Source organism: Malania oleifera, chromosome 6, assembly GCF_029873635.1.
Source record: "Malania oleifera isolate guangnan ecotype guangnan chromosome 6, ASM2987363v1, whole genome shotgun sequence".
NCBI classification, from domain to species: Eukaryota; Viridiplantae; Streptophyta; class Magnoliopsida; order Santalales; family Ximeniaceae; genus Malania; species Malania oleifera.
Window position 1 is genome coordinate 39061214 of NC_080422.1, and position 18330 is coordinate 39079543.

The window sequence follows — 18330 nt, forward strand, 5'->3', positions numbered from 1 at the left end:
GGCATGTTAAGCCGAAGTGTCCAAATTGGAAGAAAGGAAATGCTTAAAAGTATGAGGGTACTTCAAAATCTGCAAATGTGGTTCAAGAAAGGGATTCAGTTTGCAATGATGGTGATGTTCTTTCAGTTGCGTTGGGATCGGATAACCTTACGGACTCATGGATACTTAACTCGGCATGTTCTTACCATATGACTTTAAACAAGGAGTGGTTCAGCACCTACAGGTTGGTAAACTCAAGTTCAGTTCTTATAGGTAATGATGTTTCTTATAAGATCATTGGCATAGGAAATGTTAAGATAAAAATATTTGACGGTGCTGTGAGAACCTTAAGTAATGTAAGACACATACCGGAGTTAAGGAAGAGTTTGATTTCACTTGACACCTTGGATTGTAATGGTTTAAATTACAAGTCTGAAGATAAGGTTATGAAAGTATGGAAAGGTAATTTGACGGTGATGAAAGGGCAAAAGTTAGATGGGAATATCTACACATTCCAGGGAACTATTGTTATAAGTGGAGTTGTAGCCGTAGATGTTGAATCTGATGAAACTATCTTGTGGCATATGCGTCTTGGGCATATGGGGGTACATGGTATGAAGGAACTGTACAAGAGGAAACTCTTGAAAGGTATGAAATCATGTTAGCTGGACTTTTTCAAGATTTGTGTTCTTGGAAAAGAAATAGAGTGAAAGGTATTCTTGAATATGTGCATTCCGATGTTTGGGGCCCGATTAGAGTAACATCAAGGGGTGGACATGAGTATTATGTGAGTTTTGTTGACGATTACTCACAGAAATTCTAGGTATACTTCATGTGGTACAAGTCTGATACGTTTACTAGGTTCAAGTTGTGGAAGGATGAAGTGGAAAACCATAGGAGGAGGAGAATCAAATATCTAAAGTTAGACAATGGGACCGAGTATGTAGATTCTCGATTTATGGAGTTTTGTGAGAAGCAGGGCATTAAGAGACACTTTAACGCTCACCGGACATCTTAAGAAAATGGTTTGGCTGAAAAGATGAACCGAACTTTGGCTAAAAGAGCTCGATGTCTCGGACTTAATGCAGGGCTACCAAAGAACTTCTGGGTTGAGGTAGTTGATATGACTTATTTTCTGATAAATCATTCACCAAGGGCGTCACTGGAGGGTGTGGTAGAAGAGGTGTGGACGGGAAATGTAGTAGACTACTCCAAATTGAAGGTATTTGGGTGTCTAGCCTATGTTCACGTGTCTAGTAAGGAGAGGTTTAAGCTTGACTCAAAGTCTCGACGTTGCATCTTTTTGGGATATCAAAAGGGTGTGAAGGGGTACAAGCTGTAGGATTGAATGGCAAACAAGGTGGTGATCAGTAAAGATGTAGTCTTTGATAAGAAGGATATGGTGAAGTGTACTCAAGATTGTGATGAATAGAAATAGAAGCCAGAAAGCTGGGGCAGTGATGAACATGTTGTGCAAGTGGAGTTAGAAACTTAGGGCAACAACAATGATCATGGTCCTTTGGTTGCAAGGAGTTTTAGCTCGGAAAACATCAAGTCGACAATCTTCCTATACGGAGATCCAAACGCACTATCAAACCTCCACCAAGGTATGGCTTTGAAGAGTTAGTGTCTTATGCTTTTCTTACCAGTTGCAACGATCCAACTACATTTCAAGAGGCAATGCATAGCTAGGAGAAAGGTAGGTGGATGGGTGCAATGATTGAAAAGATGGAATCACTACGTAAAAATCAAACTTGGGAATCGGTGGAGCTTCTAAATGGGAAGAGACCGATAGGTTGCAAGTGGGTATATACGAAGAAGGACGCAATTTTAGAAAAGGAAGGAGAAAAATTCAAGGCATGATTAATGGCAAAAGGGTATTCATAGAAAAAAGGAATTGACTATGCTAAGATCTTTTCACCTGTCGTCTGACACACTTTTATTAGGATAGTGTTGGGGTTGGTAGCTCATTATGATATTCATTTGCAACAAATGGATGTAAAGACAATATTTCTTCACGATGACTTTGAGGAACAGATTATATGGTGCAGCCAGAGGGATTCAGTGAACCAGGGAAAGAAAACTTAGTTTGCAAGTTGAAGAAATCTCTTTACAAGTTGAAACAGTCTCCAAGGCAATGGTATAAAAGATTTGATTCCTATATGATGAAGATTGGCTACAAAAGGTGTGAGTATGACTGCTACGTATATGTGAACAAGCTTGATGATGGTTCTCTTATTTTCTTGTTATTGTATGTCGATGACATATTGATAGCCGCAAAAGATTTAACTGAGGTAAATCAATTAAAGGAACTATTACATAAAGAGTTTGACATGAAAGATATTGGTCCAGCCAAGAAAATACTTGGGATGGAGATTTGCTAGGACAAAACTGCAGAGAGGTTATGGTTATCTCGGGGAGGTTATGTACAGAAGGTGTTGGAGAGGTTTAACATGGTTGATGCAAAACCAGTGTGTACACCTCTAGCGAGTCATTTTAAGTTGTCTACTACAAATTGTCCAAGTATGGATGAGGATATCTGGGACATGTCAAAGGTCCCCTATGCAAGCGCAGTGGGGAGTTTAATGTATGTCATGGTGTGTACGAGGCCAGACTTGGCACATGTTGTTAGTGTGGTGAGTAAGTTTCTCTTTATTCCAGGAAGACAGCATTGGGAAGTCGTTAAGTGAATTTCAATACACTTATAAGGTACATCAAGATATGGCATCATGTTCAGCAAGCAACAATGTAATCCTTTAGTTATGGGGTTTGTAAATGCTGATTATGCAGGGGATATGGATGACAGAAGGTCTATAACAGGTTATGTTTTTACCCTTGTAGGAGGACCTATATGTTGGAGATCCATGGTTCAATCTCTAGTGGTATTGTCCACAACTGAAGTTGAATATATGGCAGTTGTCGAAACTACAAAGGAAGTTTTATGGCTTACCAGTTTGGTCAAAGAGTTGGGCTTACAACAAGAAAGGATTGTGCTGCGTCATGATAGTCAGAGTGCTATTTTCTTAGCAAAGAATCAAGTGTACCATGTTAGAACTAAGCATATTGATGCAAGGTTCCACAATGTTCGAGAGTTGATTACTTCGAGTGAGCTTGTATTAGAGAAGGTGCACACATCTGAAAACACAGCTGATATTTTGAAAAAACCGCTCACTAGTGAAAAGTTCAAGCATTGCTTAAACTTACTCCATGTCTCCAAGTTCTAGAAGGGAGACTAACCCAATCAAGCGTTCCAAGTTCAAGGTGAAGTAGTCCGATATGTTTTTTAGGGTTCTCGTAAGAGGCGTATAATCGCCAAGGTGGAGGTTGTTGTATTTGTATGTGTGGCTCTTAAACTTAGGGCTCATAAACAAAAGATGAAAAGCATATGGGTTGAATTCTTGAAGAGTGCAGCAGTGACTTGTCGGCAAGTGTCTTGTTCTCGTCAACGAGTAGATACCAATAAGCTACAAATTATAGAGTCTGAGATACCGAGAGCAAGAAATCGAACTCGTAGACGAGTGGCCATACTTGTAGATGAGTGGACTCATCGACGAGTGTCATGTTCTCGTCGGCGAGTGCATCTAGGCTGCGAAGAAAAATTCAAATTTTGAATTGGAACGTTAGGACGGTTGGGCATTTGGAGGGAAATCTCTGAGGGGTTGTTATATAGGTACTTTTGGGCATGTTTTGTCAAGAGAGAGATTGTTGTATCATTGTATTGAAAAACTTTCAATTTCATAGTGAAATATTGGCCTGATTGCTCCCGTAGATGTAGGCATTGTTGAGCCACGTATATTATTGTGTTTTTCTCCTTACTTGTTTTCAGATTTACTGGTTATGTATGAATTTTTGTTCTTGGTGCTTCATCATTTGTTGCAAGTTTACTTATTCCATTGTGCAATCTATACTCAATTTCCACAACACTGGGGCTATCCCCATATGAATGCTTCACAATAAATCTCTCGCCTAAGATCTCATTCAAAAGATGAGTTACTTGTCTTCCTATGCTTTAGCTAATGCAATCATGATTTACAATAAATCTCTCATTCAAGAAAGGAGTTATAATAAATTTAGAGTTTATTCTCTCATAAAAAGAGGAGTTTTTTGTTTTGGAAGAAAAAAAAATAAGGAATTGACCTCAAAGGGAGTTAATTTGCATTTCTGATTCGAGGGAGAGTTAATTTGATTTCAGAGGAATTTATTTTTTAGGGGATTTATTATAGATGCCTTTGTAGGTCTTTGATAAGTGTTCTAGAGAACATAACATCTTAGATACTCTTGTATTTTATCTCTTTCCAATAGTGAAATTCTCTTGTCATCTTCTCTCATGGATGTAGGTGATAAGTTGAACCACGTGAATATTGTACCTATTTTCTTGCATTTCTCTTTTGTCATTCACTTATTTTTTTTTAATTTTTGTGCTTATTGATCCTAACTAGTGGATCAAAGTAAGGTTCCTAACGGCTCTAACGTCGTTCAACATTGAGAAATTTGATGGTTTTAGCACTTTCAATCTTTGGCAAGTAAAAATGTGTTTTGTCTTAACCCAAAATGGTTTGGTGAGAGCATTACAGAGAAAAGAGAAAACATCGAGTACTTTGAAAAATTATTAGAGGGATAAGATGGATGAAAAGCTTTGACAACAATCTAGTTATGCTTTTCCAACACTATTTTAAAAGAAGTCCTCTCAGGAAAGACCACAGTCAATTTATTATTTAAATTGGAGTCGTTGTCCCAAACAAAGTCTCTCTACAATGAATTTTATTTGGAGCACCACTTGTATATGCTATGATGATAGAAAGTATGTCTATGAAAATCAACGTTAATGAATTCAATTCCATTACAAATTTGAATTCAATTTATGTCAAAATTGAAGAAGACAAAGCCTTTTCATTATTATATTCCTTGTTTTTCTTACAATAATTTTATAAAAAAACCTTCTTATTTGGTAGAGATACTATTTGTTTAAATATGTTAAAGCTTCATTATTCTCTAAGGAATTACTTCAAAAGCATGTTACAAGAAAAAATTAGTGAAAGACAAGGAGATGCTTGGAGGACCGCGTAAAGAAACTCATATCATCAATTTAGATCAAGATCAAGACTTGCAAATAAATTTCATAATTAGTGCAAAAAGAAAGGGCACATCAAGGTTGACTCTTACAAGTTGGGGAACAAGAAGAAGAGAACAAACAAGACTGAAATCAAAGATAAAAATGAGAAAGAGGCCGAAGAAAATGTCGCCAATAATGAATCTGAAGATGCTAAATTTATTCTTTCCACTACAAGTGATGCATGCTTTAAAGATCAATGGGTGATGGATTCAACATGCTCATTTTATATGTGCCACAATAAAGATTGGCTTTCCTTAAATAAATCAATTTCTAATGGGATTATATTGATGAGCAACAATTTAACTTGTAAATTGTTGGGTTTGGAACGGTACGAATCAATATGCAAGATGGTGTCGTGAGAACCTCCACCAAAGCTCGGCACGTTCCAAATTTGAAGAAGAATTTTGATTCTCTTGGAGCCCTTGATTCAAAAGGGTACCAAGTACTCCATTAAAGGTAGAGTTATGAAATTTAACAAAGGTACCCTTTTTATTCTAAAAGAAAAGAAATTACCTTCTAATTTATATGTCTTGCAAGGTGTCGTAGTTTCATGTGTTGATGTTGTTTCTTATTCCTCTATGAAGATTCTGATATTACCAAATTATGGTATATGAGTTTGGGACATATAAGTAAGAAAAGGCTAATATTATTGAGCAAAAAAGGTCTTCCATGCGGCTAAAGCACATGGTAAGATGGAATTTTGCAAACAATGTGTGTTTGGAAAGCAAAAGAGAGCCACTTTCCACACTAGCATCCGCAAAACCAAAGCTACTCTAGACTATATACATTCTAACCTCTAGGGACCTTCTTTGTTCCTTCAAAAGGTGGAGCTTGATGCATGCTTACTTTTATCGATAACCACTTAACAAAGATTTGGTTATTCTTTTCTAAGCATAAGAACAAAGTGTTTAGATATTTCAAGTAGTAAAAAACAATGATCGACAAACAAACTAAAAAGAAGGTCAAGCAACTTAGAATTGATAATGGTTTGGAATTTGCTCACTTGAGTGTGAAGAATTTTGCAAAAATGAAGGCATTGTTAGGCATACAACAGTAAGACAAACACCAAAACAAAATGGGGTAGCTGAGCGCATGAATAGAACCCTTTTGGAGGGTGCTCGTTGTGTGCTCTCAAATGCTAATTTTTATCGAGGGGTATTGGGTAGACGATATTTCTACTAGCTATTTAATAAACTATTCTTTAGCCTTAGCTTTAGAGTTCAAACCCTCAAAAAAGGTATGGTCTAGTAGATCTATTGATCATTCTAATCTTAAAATTTTTGGGTGTCCTACCTATGTGTATGTTAGTGAAGAGAAATTAGAGCCAATAGCCAAGAAATGCATTTTTCTTGGTTATGCAACCAGGGTGAAGGATTACAAACTTTGGTCTTATGATTCTAAATCACTTCAATTTATTATCAGAAGATATGTTTTATTCATGATATAGTAATGCTTAACCCAAAGAAGGACAAAGATACCATTGTAGAAGTTAACCAAGTCAAGAATAACATCTAGAAAGTGGAGATTGAAGATAACACTACCCCTTCATAGGAGATTAATCCTAGTCAAATTGACTTAGTTGAGAACACTGGTAAAGTAGAAGAGATGCCACACTAGGAATCTTATTGCATTGCCAAACACATGGCTAGAAGAAACATCAAATTACCTTCAAGGTATAGTAATGATGTATAATTTTGTCATTCTAATCCTATTAAATATGTTTGAGCAAGTGCGCAGGAAGCCAACAAAACTAGAGAACCCCTAACATATTTAGAAGCAACTTCTTATGTTGACTCTGCTAATTAGCTAATGGCTATACAAGAGGAGATTGAGCCTTTACACAAGAATCAAACTTGGGGATTAGTAAAGTCTCCTAAAAGAAAGAAGATTGTAGATTGCAAATGGGTCTTCAAGAAAAAAGAAGGTACTCTAGGAACTAACAATGCAAGTATAAGGCACAACTAGTTGCTAAAAGTTATTATCAAATTGCAAGACTAGATTTAAATGATGTTTTCTCTCCTGTTATTAAACATATCTCTATACGTGTATTACTATCCCTTGTTGCTATGGATAATTTGAAATTGGAACAACTAGATGTCAATACAACTTTTTTTTGCATTATAGACTTGAACAAAAGATTTTTATACGTCAACCTAAATGTTTTCTTATTGATGGAAAAAAAAATCATGTTTCTTTATTAAAGAAATCATTACGTGAATTGAAGCAATCTCCTCATCAATGGTGTAAAAGGTTTAACTAGTTTACATTGAACAATGGTTATTGAAGGAGTAAGCGTGATAATTTTGTATAAACATAAAGATGATTTTTTTATTTACTTGTTTATTTTATTGTTATATATTGATGATATGCTTATTGCTTCAAAAGATAAGTCTGAGATCAACAAGTTAAAGATCCAGCTCACTCAAAGATTTGAAATGAAAAATTTAGGAGCAGTAAAGAAGATTCTTGACATGAAAGTTCATAATAATCAAAAGGAAGGATTGGTGTATTTGGCACGAAATATATTGAAAAATTTCTAAAGCATTTTGGCATAAAAATGTCAAACCAGTTAACATTTCACTTGATGTTCATTTCCAACTATCAATTGTGTTGTTCTCCACAATAAGACATAGAAAGTGATTATAGGTCACATGTTCCTTATTCTAGCCTAGTTGTACGTCTAAGTGTATGCTATGATTTGTTCCTGTCTAGACATTTCACATATCCTTATATTATAAGCAAGTACATGGTTAATTCGGATAAAGAGCATTGACAAGTAGTAAAATAGAAACATCAATACCTAAAAGTTACTTTTGATACATGTTTAAAATTTGGGAGACATACATCCAATGTTATTGGTTATATTGATTCACACTTTGATCTCGACAAGAGAAGATCCATTAGTGATTTTATATATATGTTCACTCTCAAAGGATGTGTCATAAGTTGGAAGGCAAGTCTACAATATGTTGTTGAAATATCTACTACCAAGGCAGAATACATGGCAACAATAGAGGCAGTCAAAGAAGCTAGCTGGTTACAAGATTTGATTGGTGAACTTACATCTTGCTAGAACAATACTATAGTTCATCGTGATATTCAGAGTGTCATTCCTTAAACAAAGCATCAAATGTTTCATAAAAAAGCAAAACATATTGATGTCAAGCATTATTTTTTTTGTGATTTTATTTCTCAAGGAAAAATTATTGTAAAGAGAATTAATATTGTTGATAATCCTACAAATATGTTGACAAAGTCTATAACACCAGCTAAGTTCAAATATTGCTTGGACTTAATTGGAATTCCCAGTTCACATGGTATGCCCATGGGGACATTAAACGGAGAAGATAGAAGAAGAAATTATCATTCATATGTGAATAGAAGGGGCGGGGTTTGTTAATGATAGACTAGCCTCATATACTTAGGTCAACCCCATATGAATGCTTCACAATAAATATCTCATTTAAGCTCTCATTCAAGAGAAAAGTTGTTTGTCTTCTCATGTGTTGATCAATACATTCGTATTTCGTAATAAATCTCACTTTCTAGATAGGAGTTATTTGTAATAAATTAAGAATTTATTCTCTCATTGAAAAGAAGAGGTTTTCTTTTTTGGTATTGAACCAAAATTAAAAACCCCTCAAGGAAAGTTAGCAACCCTACTTTGAGGGAGAGCTAATTCAGTTTAAGAGAGAATTGCTTTTAACGGGATGTATATATAGGTACTTTTGTGAAACTTTGAAATGTCAAAGATCATAACATCTTAGATGTTCTTATATTGTATCTCTGCTTAACAGTAAAAGCCTTTTTGTCATCTCCCATGAATGTAAATTATAAGTCTAACCACATAAATTTGTATCTATTTTCTTTCATTTCTCTATTTTCTCAAGTATCATACTTACCAATCCAAGCAAAATCATTTGTATCTATTTATTTACTTACATTTCTCTATTTTTTCTCAAGTATCATACTTACCAAATCTACTTACTTACATTTCTCTATTTTCTCAAGTATCATACCTACCAATCCTCACAAAATCATATATAATTATTTGGAGAGAATTTGTGCTTATGTGGTCCATCATGGAGCATTAAGCTTTCTCAACAACCTTAAAATTGACATGGAAAGTACACGTACTTTACAGTTGAGGGCCTTGTCCGGAAATCACTTTATCAGTAGTCAATATATGAGAAAGACTTGAACATGCAACAAATTCATTTGCTTCAATTTCAAAGCAATGGAAATACTTTATCAGTACTTTTGTGTTAAAATTTTAGCATCAATATTTTAAATTTCAAACATTTTCTTATCATGATAATCAAATAAACAAGTTGTATTATTCATTCATCTTGTTTTCACATTTTTAAATTTTTAGTTTACATTGGCTTACAGTTCATTGATTAATCCAAAAAGAAAATTGCATGGCATTCAATCTTGCTCATATATCATCAAACTTAGAGAAAATTCCCTGTCTATTATTAGAGTAAAGAATTTTAAAAATATTTTTACTTGAATTAGTTTGCTAAATACTATGGCAGTTCAAATATTCTGAGCCCCAATGTAGCCTTTATTGCAGGACCAACTTCATGCTGCCAGGCGGAACAGCCACAATTATAACAGTTCTAGGATACTGCCACATTCATAAATTAACAATTTTCTTGGATAGTTTTGCATCTTTTCTTTTTTTTGGGCTTTTTTTTTTTATATTAGGTGTTGCAGAGAGAGAGAGAGAGGATATATCCTACTATTGAGGAGATTATTGCAGTAACATTCCACATGATGTAAGTAGTACAGTGGTAAAATGCAATTTAGCATATACTCCTCTGAGATTGTCCCACTTTACAGTGGCTCAAAAACTCGACTCCTCAGTTGTTGGTCGCCTCAAGAAATATCGCAAACTATTAGCGAGAACCTGCCAATTTTGATAGTGTTAAATGCCAAAACAAGAGCAACAAAACATCAGTTAGTTCACTAATGGAAATATTGGGTAGGCATAGAAGGCAAAGATGTATGCCATCCTAGCCTAGCATCCACCCCCAATTCCCTATAATTTGGCAGTGGTAAGGGTTGTTATGAAGTTTAAATTTCGGTCAGGCTAGTTTTCATTTGGTATAGGCAATTTCTTAATTTGCCCTATGGTTGCTCTCGTCTCACCTGTTGGAGAGGCTTGCTGATTGCTTTGCCCTGGTAGCTGACATGAAATTTTGCCTTGGCCAATAAACCCTAGAAGCCAAAATCAAAATTTCAAGAAATAGTTATATGCTTGCACTTCAGTTAAATAAATCAAATTAAAAAAAAACCTATAAAAGCTCATAGTTCTATATCACCTCAGTGTCAAACTCTCCCGATTCAACAGCAACGTTAATTTCAGTGACAACCTTTACAATATCCACCAGTAATCCAGGTCGGTCGACTGTCTCCAGATAAAGCAAGCTGCAAGGAGAAAATGTGTCATTTAAAACACCCAAAACATTATAAGTGACCCTTCCAAGCTCATGTGCATGATAAGTTGCCTCAAACAAAGAAATTTTTGTAGTGAGTCGGATGCTGCCAGGGGCAAACCCCAATCATTGAGAAAAAACCGGTGTCATGCAATACCTTCTGTTGGGTCCTTCATCATAGACACTTACGCGAGTTGCTATGTCCACATCAACCTGAAACTTTCCAACAACAAAAATATCAATAAATATTTTGAAAAAAATTATATCAAATGGTTACTACATGCCAACTTGAAAAGTGGGGAGCTGTGCTCTGGCTAAAGTACTACTTTTCTACAATGTTTTCTGTCAACTGGGCATGCATCACGAGATCACACAAGATATCAAAATGAAATTTACTAATGGAACTGAAAAGGCCTATGTCATTTCTCAACAGACCATGTATTCTTTTAACAATTACTGAAGTCACATTATCTCAGGAAAAAAGAAGGATAGCCCAAATAAGTCCTTCAAATAACGAATGAGGAACTTGTAACAGTCAAAAAAACATGCAGAAATAAATTGTAGCAATTTGCTAGAGTAAACATCACAAATTCAACATATGTTTGTGAATGTTCTAAAATTATTAGAAAAAATAACATTGTTGAGAACCTGCTGTTTGGGTGGCATGACTCCAAAGGCAACTCCCATGGCTAGCTGGGAGCTTGATTCCTGGACCAACAACTCAAAAGGTTAAAGATAATGCTAGATAGAGGACATTTAGTCTCTTCAGAGACATCAGATAAATAGAGGACAGTCCAACAAGATCTAATTTATCAGGTGGTGTCTTGTGCACAGAAATAAATTCTCATGGACTACCGGGTGATACTGAAGCAGGTTGTTTATAATTGTCAAACGAATTGCCTCGAGCAACTCTGGATCCTCAACTTTTCTTCCAGTAGCACTGCAAAAACAAGCCCAACCAACTTGCTAATCAAGACCACTGAAGAGCAGCCAATACAAGGTCCAATCCAAAATACTGGTAGAAAAGCATTCCAGGAAATGTATAAACAGATGTTCCCAAATAAGGCATCTACGTGCAAACTTCGGAGAGGCAGTTCGCTAACCAAATCAAGAAGCATCAGTTTCGAGAACAACAGACATGTACATGCAAAAATATAATAGCATGTACAAAAACTATGAGGTCGTCATTTGGTGAATAATTCTTAAATTGATCTAACATTTTCTTGAAGTGATGGAAGTATATATGAGTATGCAATTGCATGTCCGCCCTATAAGGCAAGACTCCTCAAATCAAGCTCCTATTCACAAGTCCTGATTTATAAGCTGACATTATGTTTGTAATAAATATCAAATATTCAATGCTGTAAATGTGAGGTTTGATTTTAGTTCTCTTGCCTAGAATAGAGTTTGTATACGTGTATATATGCAGATACAATAAAGTGAAAATGTGTGGAAGATTTCTTCATTGACAGCAATAAGAATTTTTGTTCATATTTCTCAAAACTTCATCATGGTATCAGTAGAGCCAACCTCCACCGAGCCTTCGATCCCTTCCTCTGACGATACCCATAACCTGATTGTAACCCCACCATCTCCAATAGACATTCCCCTTATTGCTCTCAATATCACTGCTCAGATCAACGAAAAACTCACTCCTTCCACCTTTCCTCAATGGCGTGCCCAGTTCGAAGCACTGCTCATTGGATATAATATCCTTGATTATGTTACGGGCGATAAGCCTTGCCCTAAATCCAATGATCCCTCCACTTCTGCTCATCAAAGAACACACTAGATAAGACAAGATAAGCTTATCCTCAGTGACATTCTGGCCTCTACGACCACCACTATTACACCCTTCATCTCCATTGCCAAAACCCCCCAAGAAGCATGGCAAAAATTACACACAATGTACGCAAGCAAGTCTCGGACTAGGGCAATGCAACTTAAGGAGGAACTTACTCTGATCAAAAAAGGAAATCAGTCAATTCAAGAGTACCTCCACACAGTCAAGTCTCTCGCAGATGCAACCTCCCTCATCGATCATCCAATCTTTGATGATGATCTAACATTTTATATCCTCAATGGTCTGGGTGCTGATTTTCACGAGATTGCAGCTCCTATTCGTGCCCAGGAACGCCCTCTCACCTTCGAGGAGTTACATGACCTTCTTGTAGGTCACGATAGGTCACGATGTGTACCTCCGTTGCCTCGAAGCCACATCCCAGCAGCTGGTCGCCTCCGCAAACTACTCTACTCCGCAATCTGGCTCTGGTTCCTCTTCTGGGGGTCACTCTTCCACGGGCTTCTCAAAACCAAATGGTTCTGACCGCAGCAATGGAGCCCTACAGAACCACAACTCTCAGGCCCAATACCAAAAAACCAGCGGCCCACGAGACAATAGAAAGCCTAGGCCCAATGGCCAACAGCGTTACACACCAAAATGCCAACTATGTGAACAATTGGGCCATACTGCTAAATATTGTGCTCGTGTCCAATTTCCTATAGCAATGGCCAACTGTGCCTCCACTGTACCAGCCCCAAACACAAAGTGGCTTATAGACTCCGCAGCCTCCCACAATATCACTGGTGATTTGGCTAATTTATCTGTCCATACTAACTACGATGGCACTGACGAGGTTGTCATCGGTGATGGTTCAGGTTTGCATGTCTCTCACATTGGTTCATTGGTTCTTCACTCACCCACACGCTCTTTTCATTTAAATGATACCCTTTGTGTTCCTAATATTCGAAAAAATCTTATCTCTATTCATCATTTTACCACTCACAATCATGTTTTTGTTGAATTTCATCCCTCTTTTTTTCTTGTCAAGGATCAGACCACAGGGGCGGTCCTACTCAAAGGTGCATGTGAAAATGGTGTTTACACTCTTCCGGAGTCAATGGTGAAGTCTTCTCCACCTATTGTTGCAAATGTACATGAACAGACCTCCATTGAAGGGTGGCACAATCGTCTTGGACATCTATCTCATAAAATTGTCCAACACCTTGTCAACTCTTTTTCTCTTTCAATAAAAAAAGAAAAAGTTGTCTCTCATCTTTGTACTTCTTGTTCCATTAATAAAGCTCACAAGCTCCCATTTCGACAAAATAGTCTTCAAAGTCATGCCCCTCTTGACTTAATCTATACTGATGTTTGGGGACACTCCAATACTATTGGCATTGATGGATCCCGTTATTATCTCATTTTGGTTGATCATTTCACAAAATATATTTGGTTTTACCCTATGGAAACGAAATCCAGTGTCAGCACAATATTTCCCCAATTTAAACATCTTGTTGAAACCAGATTTCAATCCAAAATCAAAACCATATATTCAGATAACGGTGGTGAGTTTACGGCTTTAAAAAAATATTTCTCCATTCATGGAATAAGCCACTTCACAACCGCTCCTCATACACCGCAACAAAATGGTATTTCTGAGGGTCGTCACCGTCACTTAGTGGTAACAGGCCTTACTCTATTACATGATACTTCTCTACCCTTGACATATTGGCCCTATGCCTTTTCCACTGCGGCATGCCTTATTAACCATCAACCAACCCCTCTCCTTCAAAATATATCTCCATTTGAAGCATTATTTAAACAACCACCAAACTATTTGAAGCTAAAAAAATTTGGTTTTTATGCTTTCCACTCACTCGGCCATATAACACCAACAAAACGCAGCCCAAAGCAGTTCCCTATCTCTTCATGGGCTATTCTTTGACCCAAAATGCCTACAAGTGCCTTGATCCATCTACCAACAAAATGTATCACTCCAGACATGTTCAGTTTGATGAAACCCGGAATGGTCTCTCTAAAAAAATAGCATCATCGTTGTCCTCCACAAGTGCTTCACCCCTTCTCGGCATGCCTCCATTCATTCACCAGCCTCCACCAGTGACTTCGGCAGAAGCAAACACCTTCACATCACCCCCAGGTACTGCCTCTTTCACTTCTTCTCTTCATTCCCAACATCTTAACTCTGTTTTCCCAGGCCCTAACTCCCTTGCATCGCATGACATTGCGACATCATCCTCACATTCGCATGAACCCACTGATTTGAACCTTGGTCACATACCAACTACTTGTGACTCGTCAGCAGAACAACCTACGCGAACCCACTGCATGACCACTCGGTCGATGAATAACATCCATAAACCCAAACAACTAAATTCCACAACCAAACATCCCATTCCCAGCACCAATGAACCAACTTGTGTGGGACAAGCTCTTCTTGAACCACACTGGAGAACAGCCATGTCAGAAGAACTCACTGCCCTTATGCGCCATGGCACATGGGAACTGGTCCCTCCCCCACCTAATTGTCAACCCGTAGGGTGCAAATGGATAATCTGGGTCAAGCGAAAACCTACTGGGTCTATAGATCGTTTTAAAGCACGACTTGTTGCCAAAGGCTACAATCAACGTACTGGGTTGGATTACAAGGAAACCTTTAACCCCGTTGTGAAGCCTGCAACAATTCAAACTGTTCTAACAATTGCTGTAATGCAGGGATGGCCTTTAAGACAACTTGATGTTAACAATGCCTTTTTGCATGGCCAATTAACTGAAACAGTTTATATGGCCCAACCCCCGGGATTCAAAGATGCATCGACACCTAATTATGTTTGCACGTTAAATAAGGCAATTTATGGCCTAAAACAGCTCCTAGAGCCTGGTACTCGGCACTCAAAATGGCTATTGTGAGTCTCGGGTTTCATAATTCAAAGGCAAACTCATCCTTATTTATCTACCAACAAAACTCTGTTCTGTGCTATTTCTTGGTATATGTGGATAATTTGGTCATCACTTGCAGCGATCCGATTTTTTTCTCATATCATTAAACAACTTGGAATTCAATTCTCCATAAAAGACATGGGCCAGCTTCATTTCTTCTTGGGCATGGAAGTCATTCCAACAACATCCGGTCTCTTCCTATCCTAGCACAAATACATTCAGGACCTTCTTTCAAAAACAAATATGATGGGTGCAAAGGAAGTATCTACCCTGATGTCTACAAGCATGGCTCAGAAGCTAGTTGATGGAACAACATCATTTGATAGTACCAAGTTTCGAAGTGTTATTGGAGGCCTTCAGTATTTATCCCTCACACGCCCAGACATTTGTTTCTCAGTAAATAAATGTCACAATTTATGCATAAACCCACCGTAACTCATTGGGCCGCAGCAAAGCGACTTCTCCGGTACTTGAAAAAAACCACTTTCCATGGCATTCATATTAAAAAAATTCCAACTTTGCTATTACCACATATTCCGACGCTAATTGGGCAGGCAACTTTGATGATCATACATCCACATCAACATACATAAGTTTCCTTGGTTCTAATCCCATTTCATGAGGTTCAAAAAAACAGAAAGTTGTTGCAAGATCATCAACCGAGGCTGAGTATAGATTTCTTGCCAATGCTGCCTCTGAAACCATGTGGTTGCTATCGTTATTCAAAAAACTCGGGCTATCAATAAAACATACACCAACATTGTTATGTGATAATCTGGGTGCGACACATCTTTGTTTCAATCCTATTCAGCACTCTCGGATGAAACACATACAGATTGATCTACATTTTGTTCATGATATGGTTCAAAACAAAATTCTCAATGTTCAACATGTCAACACTCAAGATCAGCTAGCAGATTTAATGACCAAGCCATTATTACGACAATGCATGGAGACTCTAAAAATCAAGATTGGCTCAGCCAATGGCTACTCCATCTTGCGGGGGCGTATAAAGAAAGACTCCTCAAATCAAGCTCCCAATCACAAGTCCTGATTTATAGGCTGACATTATGATTGTAATAAATATCAAATATTCAATGTTGTAAATGTGAGGCTTGATTTTAGTTCTCTTGGCTAGAATAGAGTTTGTATACGTGTATATATGCTGATACAATAAAGTGAAAATGTGTGGAAGATTTCTTCATTGACAGCAATAAGAATCTTTGTTCATATTTCTCAAAACTTCATCACGCCCAACAAAATGGGACCAATAAATCAGTTTGGGTTCCAGCATTGCACAAAGCAAACTAGTTTTTTTTCCCAGTTATTGACAGTAGTACCCATTAAGATTCAGATCTACTTCAGCCATTAAGCAATTCCGATAACCAGTAGTTGTATCCATGTAATGTTTCACTAATAACAGAAGCTTATTTCATTGTGCATTGAATTTCTGCCATGTGTCTACCATTTAAATAAGAAGCATGGAAATAAATCTATGATCAATAAATTTTTTGAACAAAAATTCCTCTTGTAAGCCTAAGAAAGATTATGATTAATAAATTTTGTTCTATAAGCATGGTGAAGAATCCTATTTAACAAGGCCTGTACCTATATGTTTTCTTTTATTTTTTCTTGTTCTGGAATAAAAATACACTTCTATCAAAAATTCTTATCTGCTTGTCATTCAAAAATTTAATACAAAAAGGGAAAACTACAGAAATACCAATTCCACAGATTATTAACATATAATAGAAGAAAGGAATTTTATGCAATTATTGAAGGTTCTAATAGTTATATAACGTAATTAAATACAATTAGTGTCAAAAATAAAATAAAATTAGCAACCAATAAGCACAAACTCCAATAATTACCTGTGAATTCAATTAAATAAAGAACATCAAATTTTATAAAGCATCCAAAAATGGAACCAAATATCACAATATGTATGACGTTTGTGTGTTCCTTAGGCTTGTAAAGCAATCTTGCCCCCAAAAACAAAAGTACAAATTTTTATAAATGATTCGTGCTTAAGGCATTTTTCCATTAACAGTTTTTCTAATAGAAGGGATCTTTATGTAACTAAATAGTTAGTTAAAAGGGGGTTTTACAATTTGACCCTTAACTTTTTAAATTTAAAGGGGGCATTTGTAACATGTTAAATAGTTAGGGAGTGTATGTCTATTTATCCCTTGTATTTAAAATGCCTGTATTTAAAATGAGCCATCAACTACTATTGTTTGCTATAACTATTCTTTTATCAAGGGTAAAGCAATCTAATCTAATGCGAACACTGTAATTCAAGTTCATCACATGCAATATTTTAATTGTTCTCATTTTACTCTTTAAGAATATTTTTAATTTCACTTAAAACCTAACAGTTTTTTAGACAATATAAAAGCCATCATAATTAAATACAGATGAAATATCAATAATTAATATTTATCTTTAATGTATAAAGGAATAAAATCCTTTTGATCAGTAACACCATACATTCATTATTAATCTTGAGTTAATAAAAGTGAAAAGACAGTGTAAAAATTCAATGACAAAGGTTTTACTGGAAACTAGAGAAAAAAAAAAGTTGTAGAAGATGTGCAAAATAACTCTTAAATTTGAGCATAATATGCATCCTTTATAAAATACATATTTTAATCATATTCCATAATCTAAGCAATGAAAAACAAAATAAATTAAAAATTAGAATCCAAAGGTTAGTCATTTAAGAGTTTGGTGAGACTTTAAAATGCCTAGGAATAACTCAAATTATTCTTAATAGATTGTGCATTTCATGCCACCTGTAAAATTATAAACTCTTTTTTTTTTTTTTAGTGAATGAGAGTAATATGTATAACCAAAAATATTCTTTTGTGAGAATTTTAGTTAATTACTCATGCCTTCTCACAATTATTATTAGAGTTTGAATAAAGGCATTTTTCTATATTTGATCTTCATTACTCCTAAATATCTACTCTATAATAATTACACAATAGATGGAAAATGTAAGTGTAGATATTTCTCTAATACTCCCCCTCAAGTTGGAGCATGGAGATCCGTAA

The 18330-nt window shown here is 36.2% G+C and overlaps 1 protein-coding gene across 1 annotated transcript in view; it reads right to left on the reverse strand.

The window, feature by feature from the left end:
* Window positions 1-9641: 9641 nt before the first annotated feature.
* Window positions 9642-18330, reverse strand: part of LOC131157535 (ACT domain-containing protein ACR11) — a 36212-nt gene continuing 27523 nt past the window's right edge. The window contains exons 5-10 of the mRNA XM_058111764.1: window positions 11389-11473; window positions 11182-11241; window positions 10691-10746; window positions 10420-10525; window positions 10247-10315; window positions 9642-10004 (exon numbers count right to left, since the gene is read on the reverse strand). Of these exons, the coding sequence (XP_057967747.1) occupies window positions 9942-10004; window positions 10247-10315; window positions 10420-10525; window positions 10691-10746; window positions 11182-11241; window positions 11389-11473 (439 nt within the window). The 3' untranslated portion in view covers window positions 9642-9941. The remainder of the gene's footprint in view (window positions 10005-10246; window positions 10316-10419; window positions 10526-10690; window positions 10747-11181; window positions 11242-11388; window positions 11474-18330) is intronic.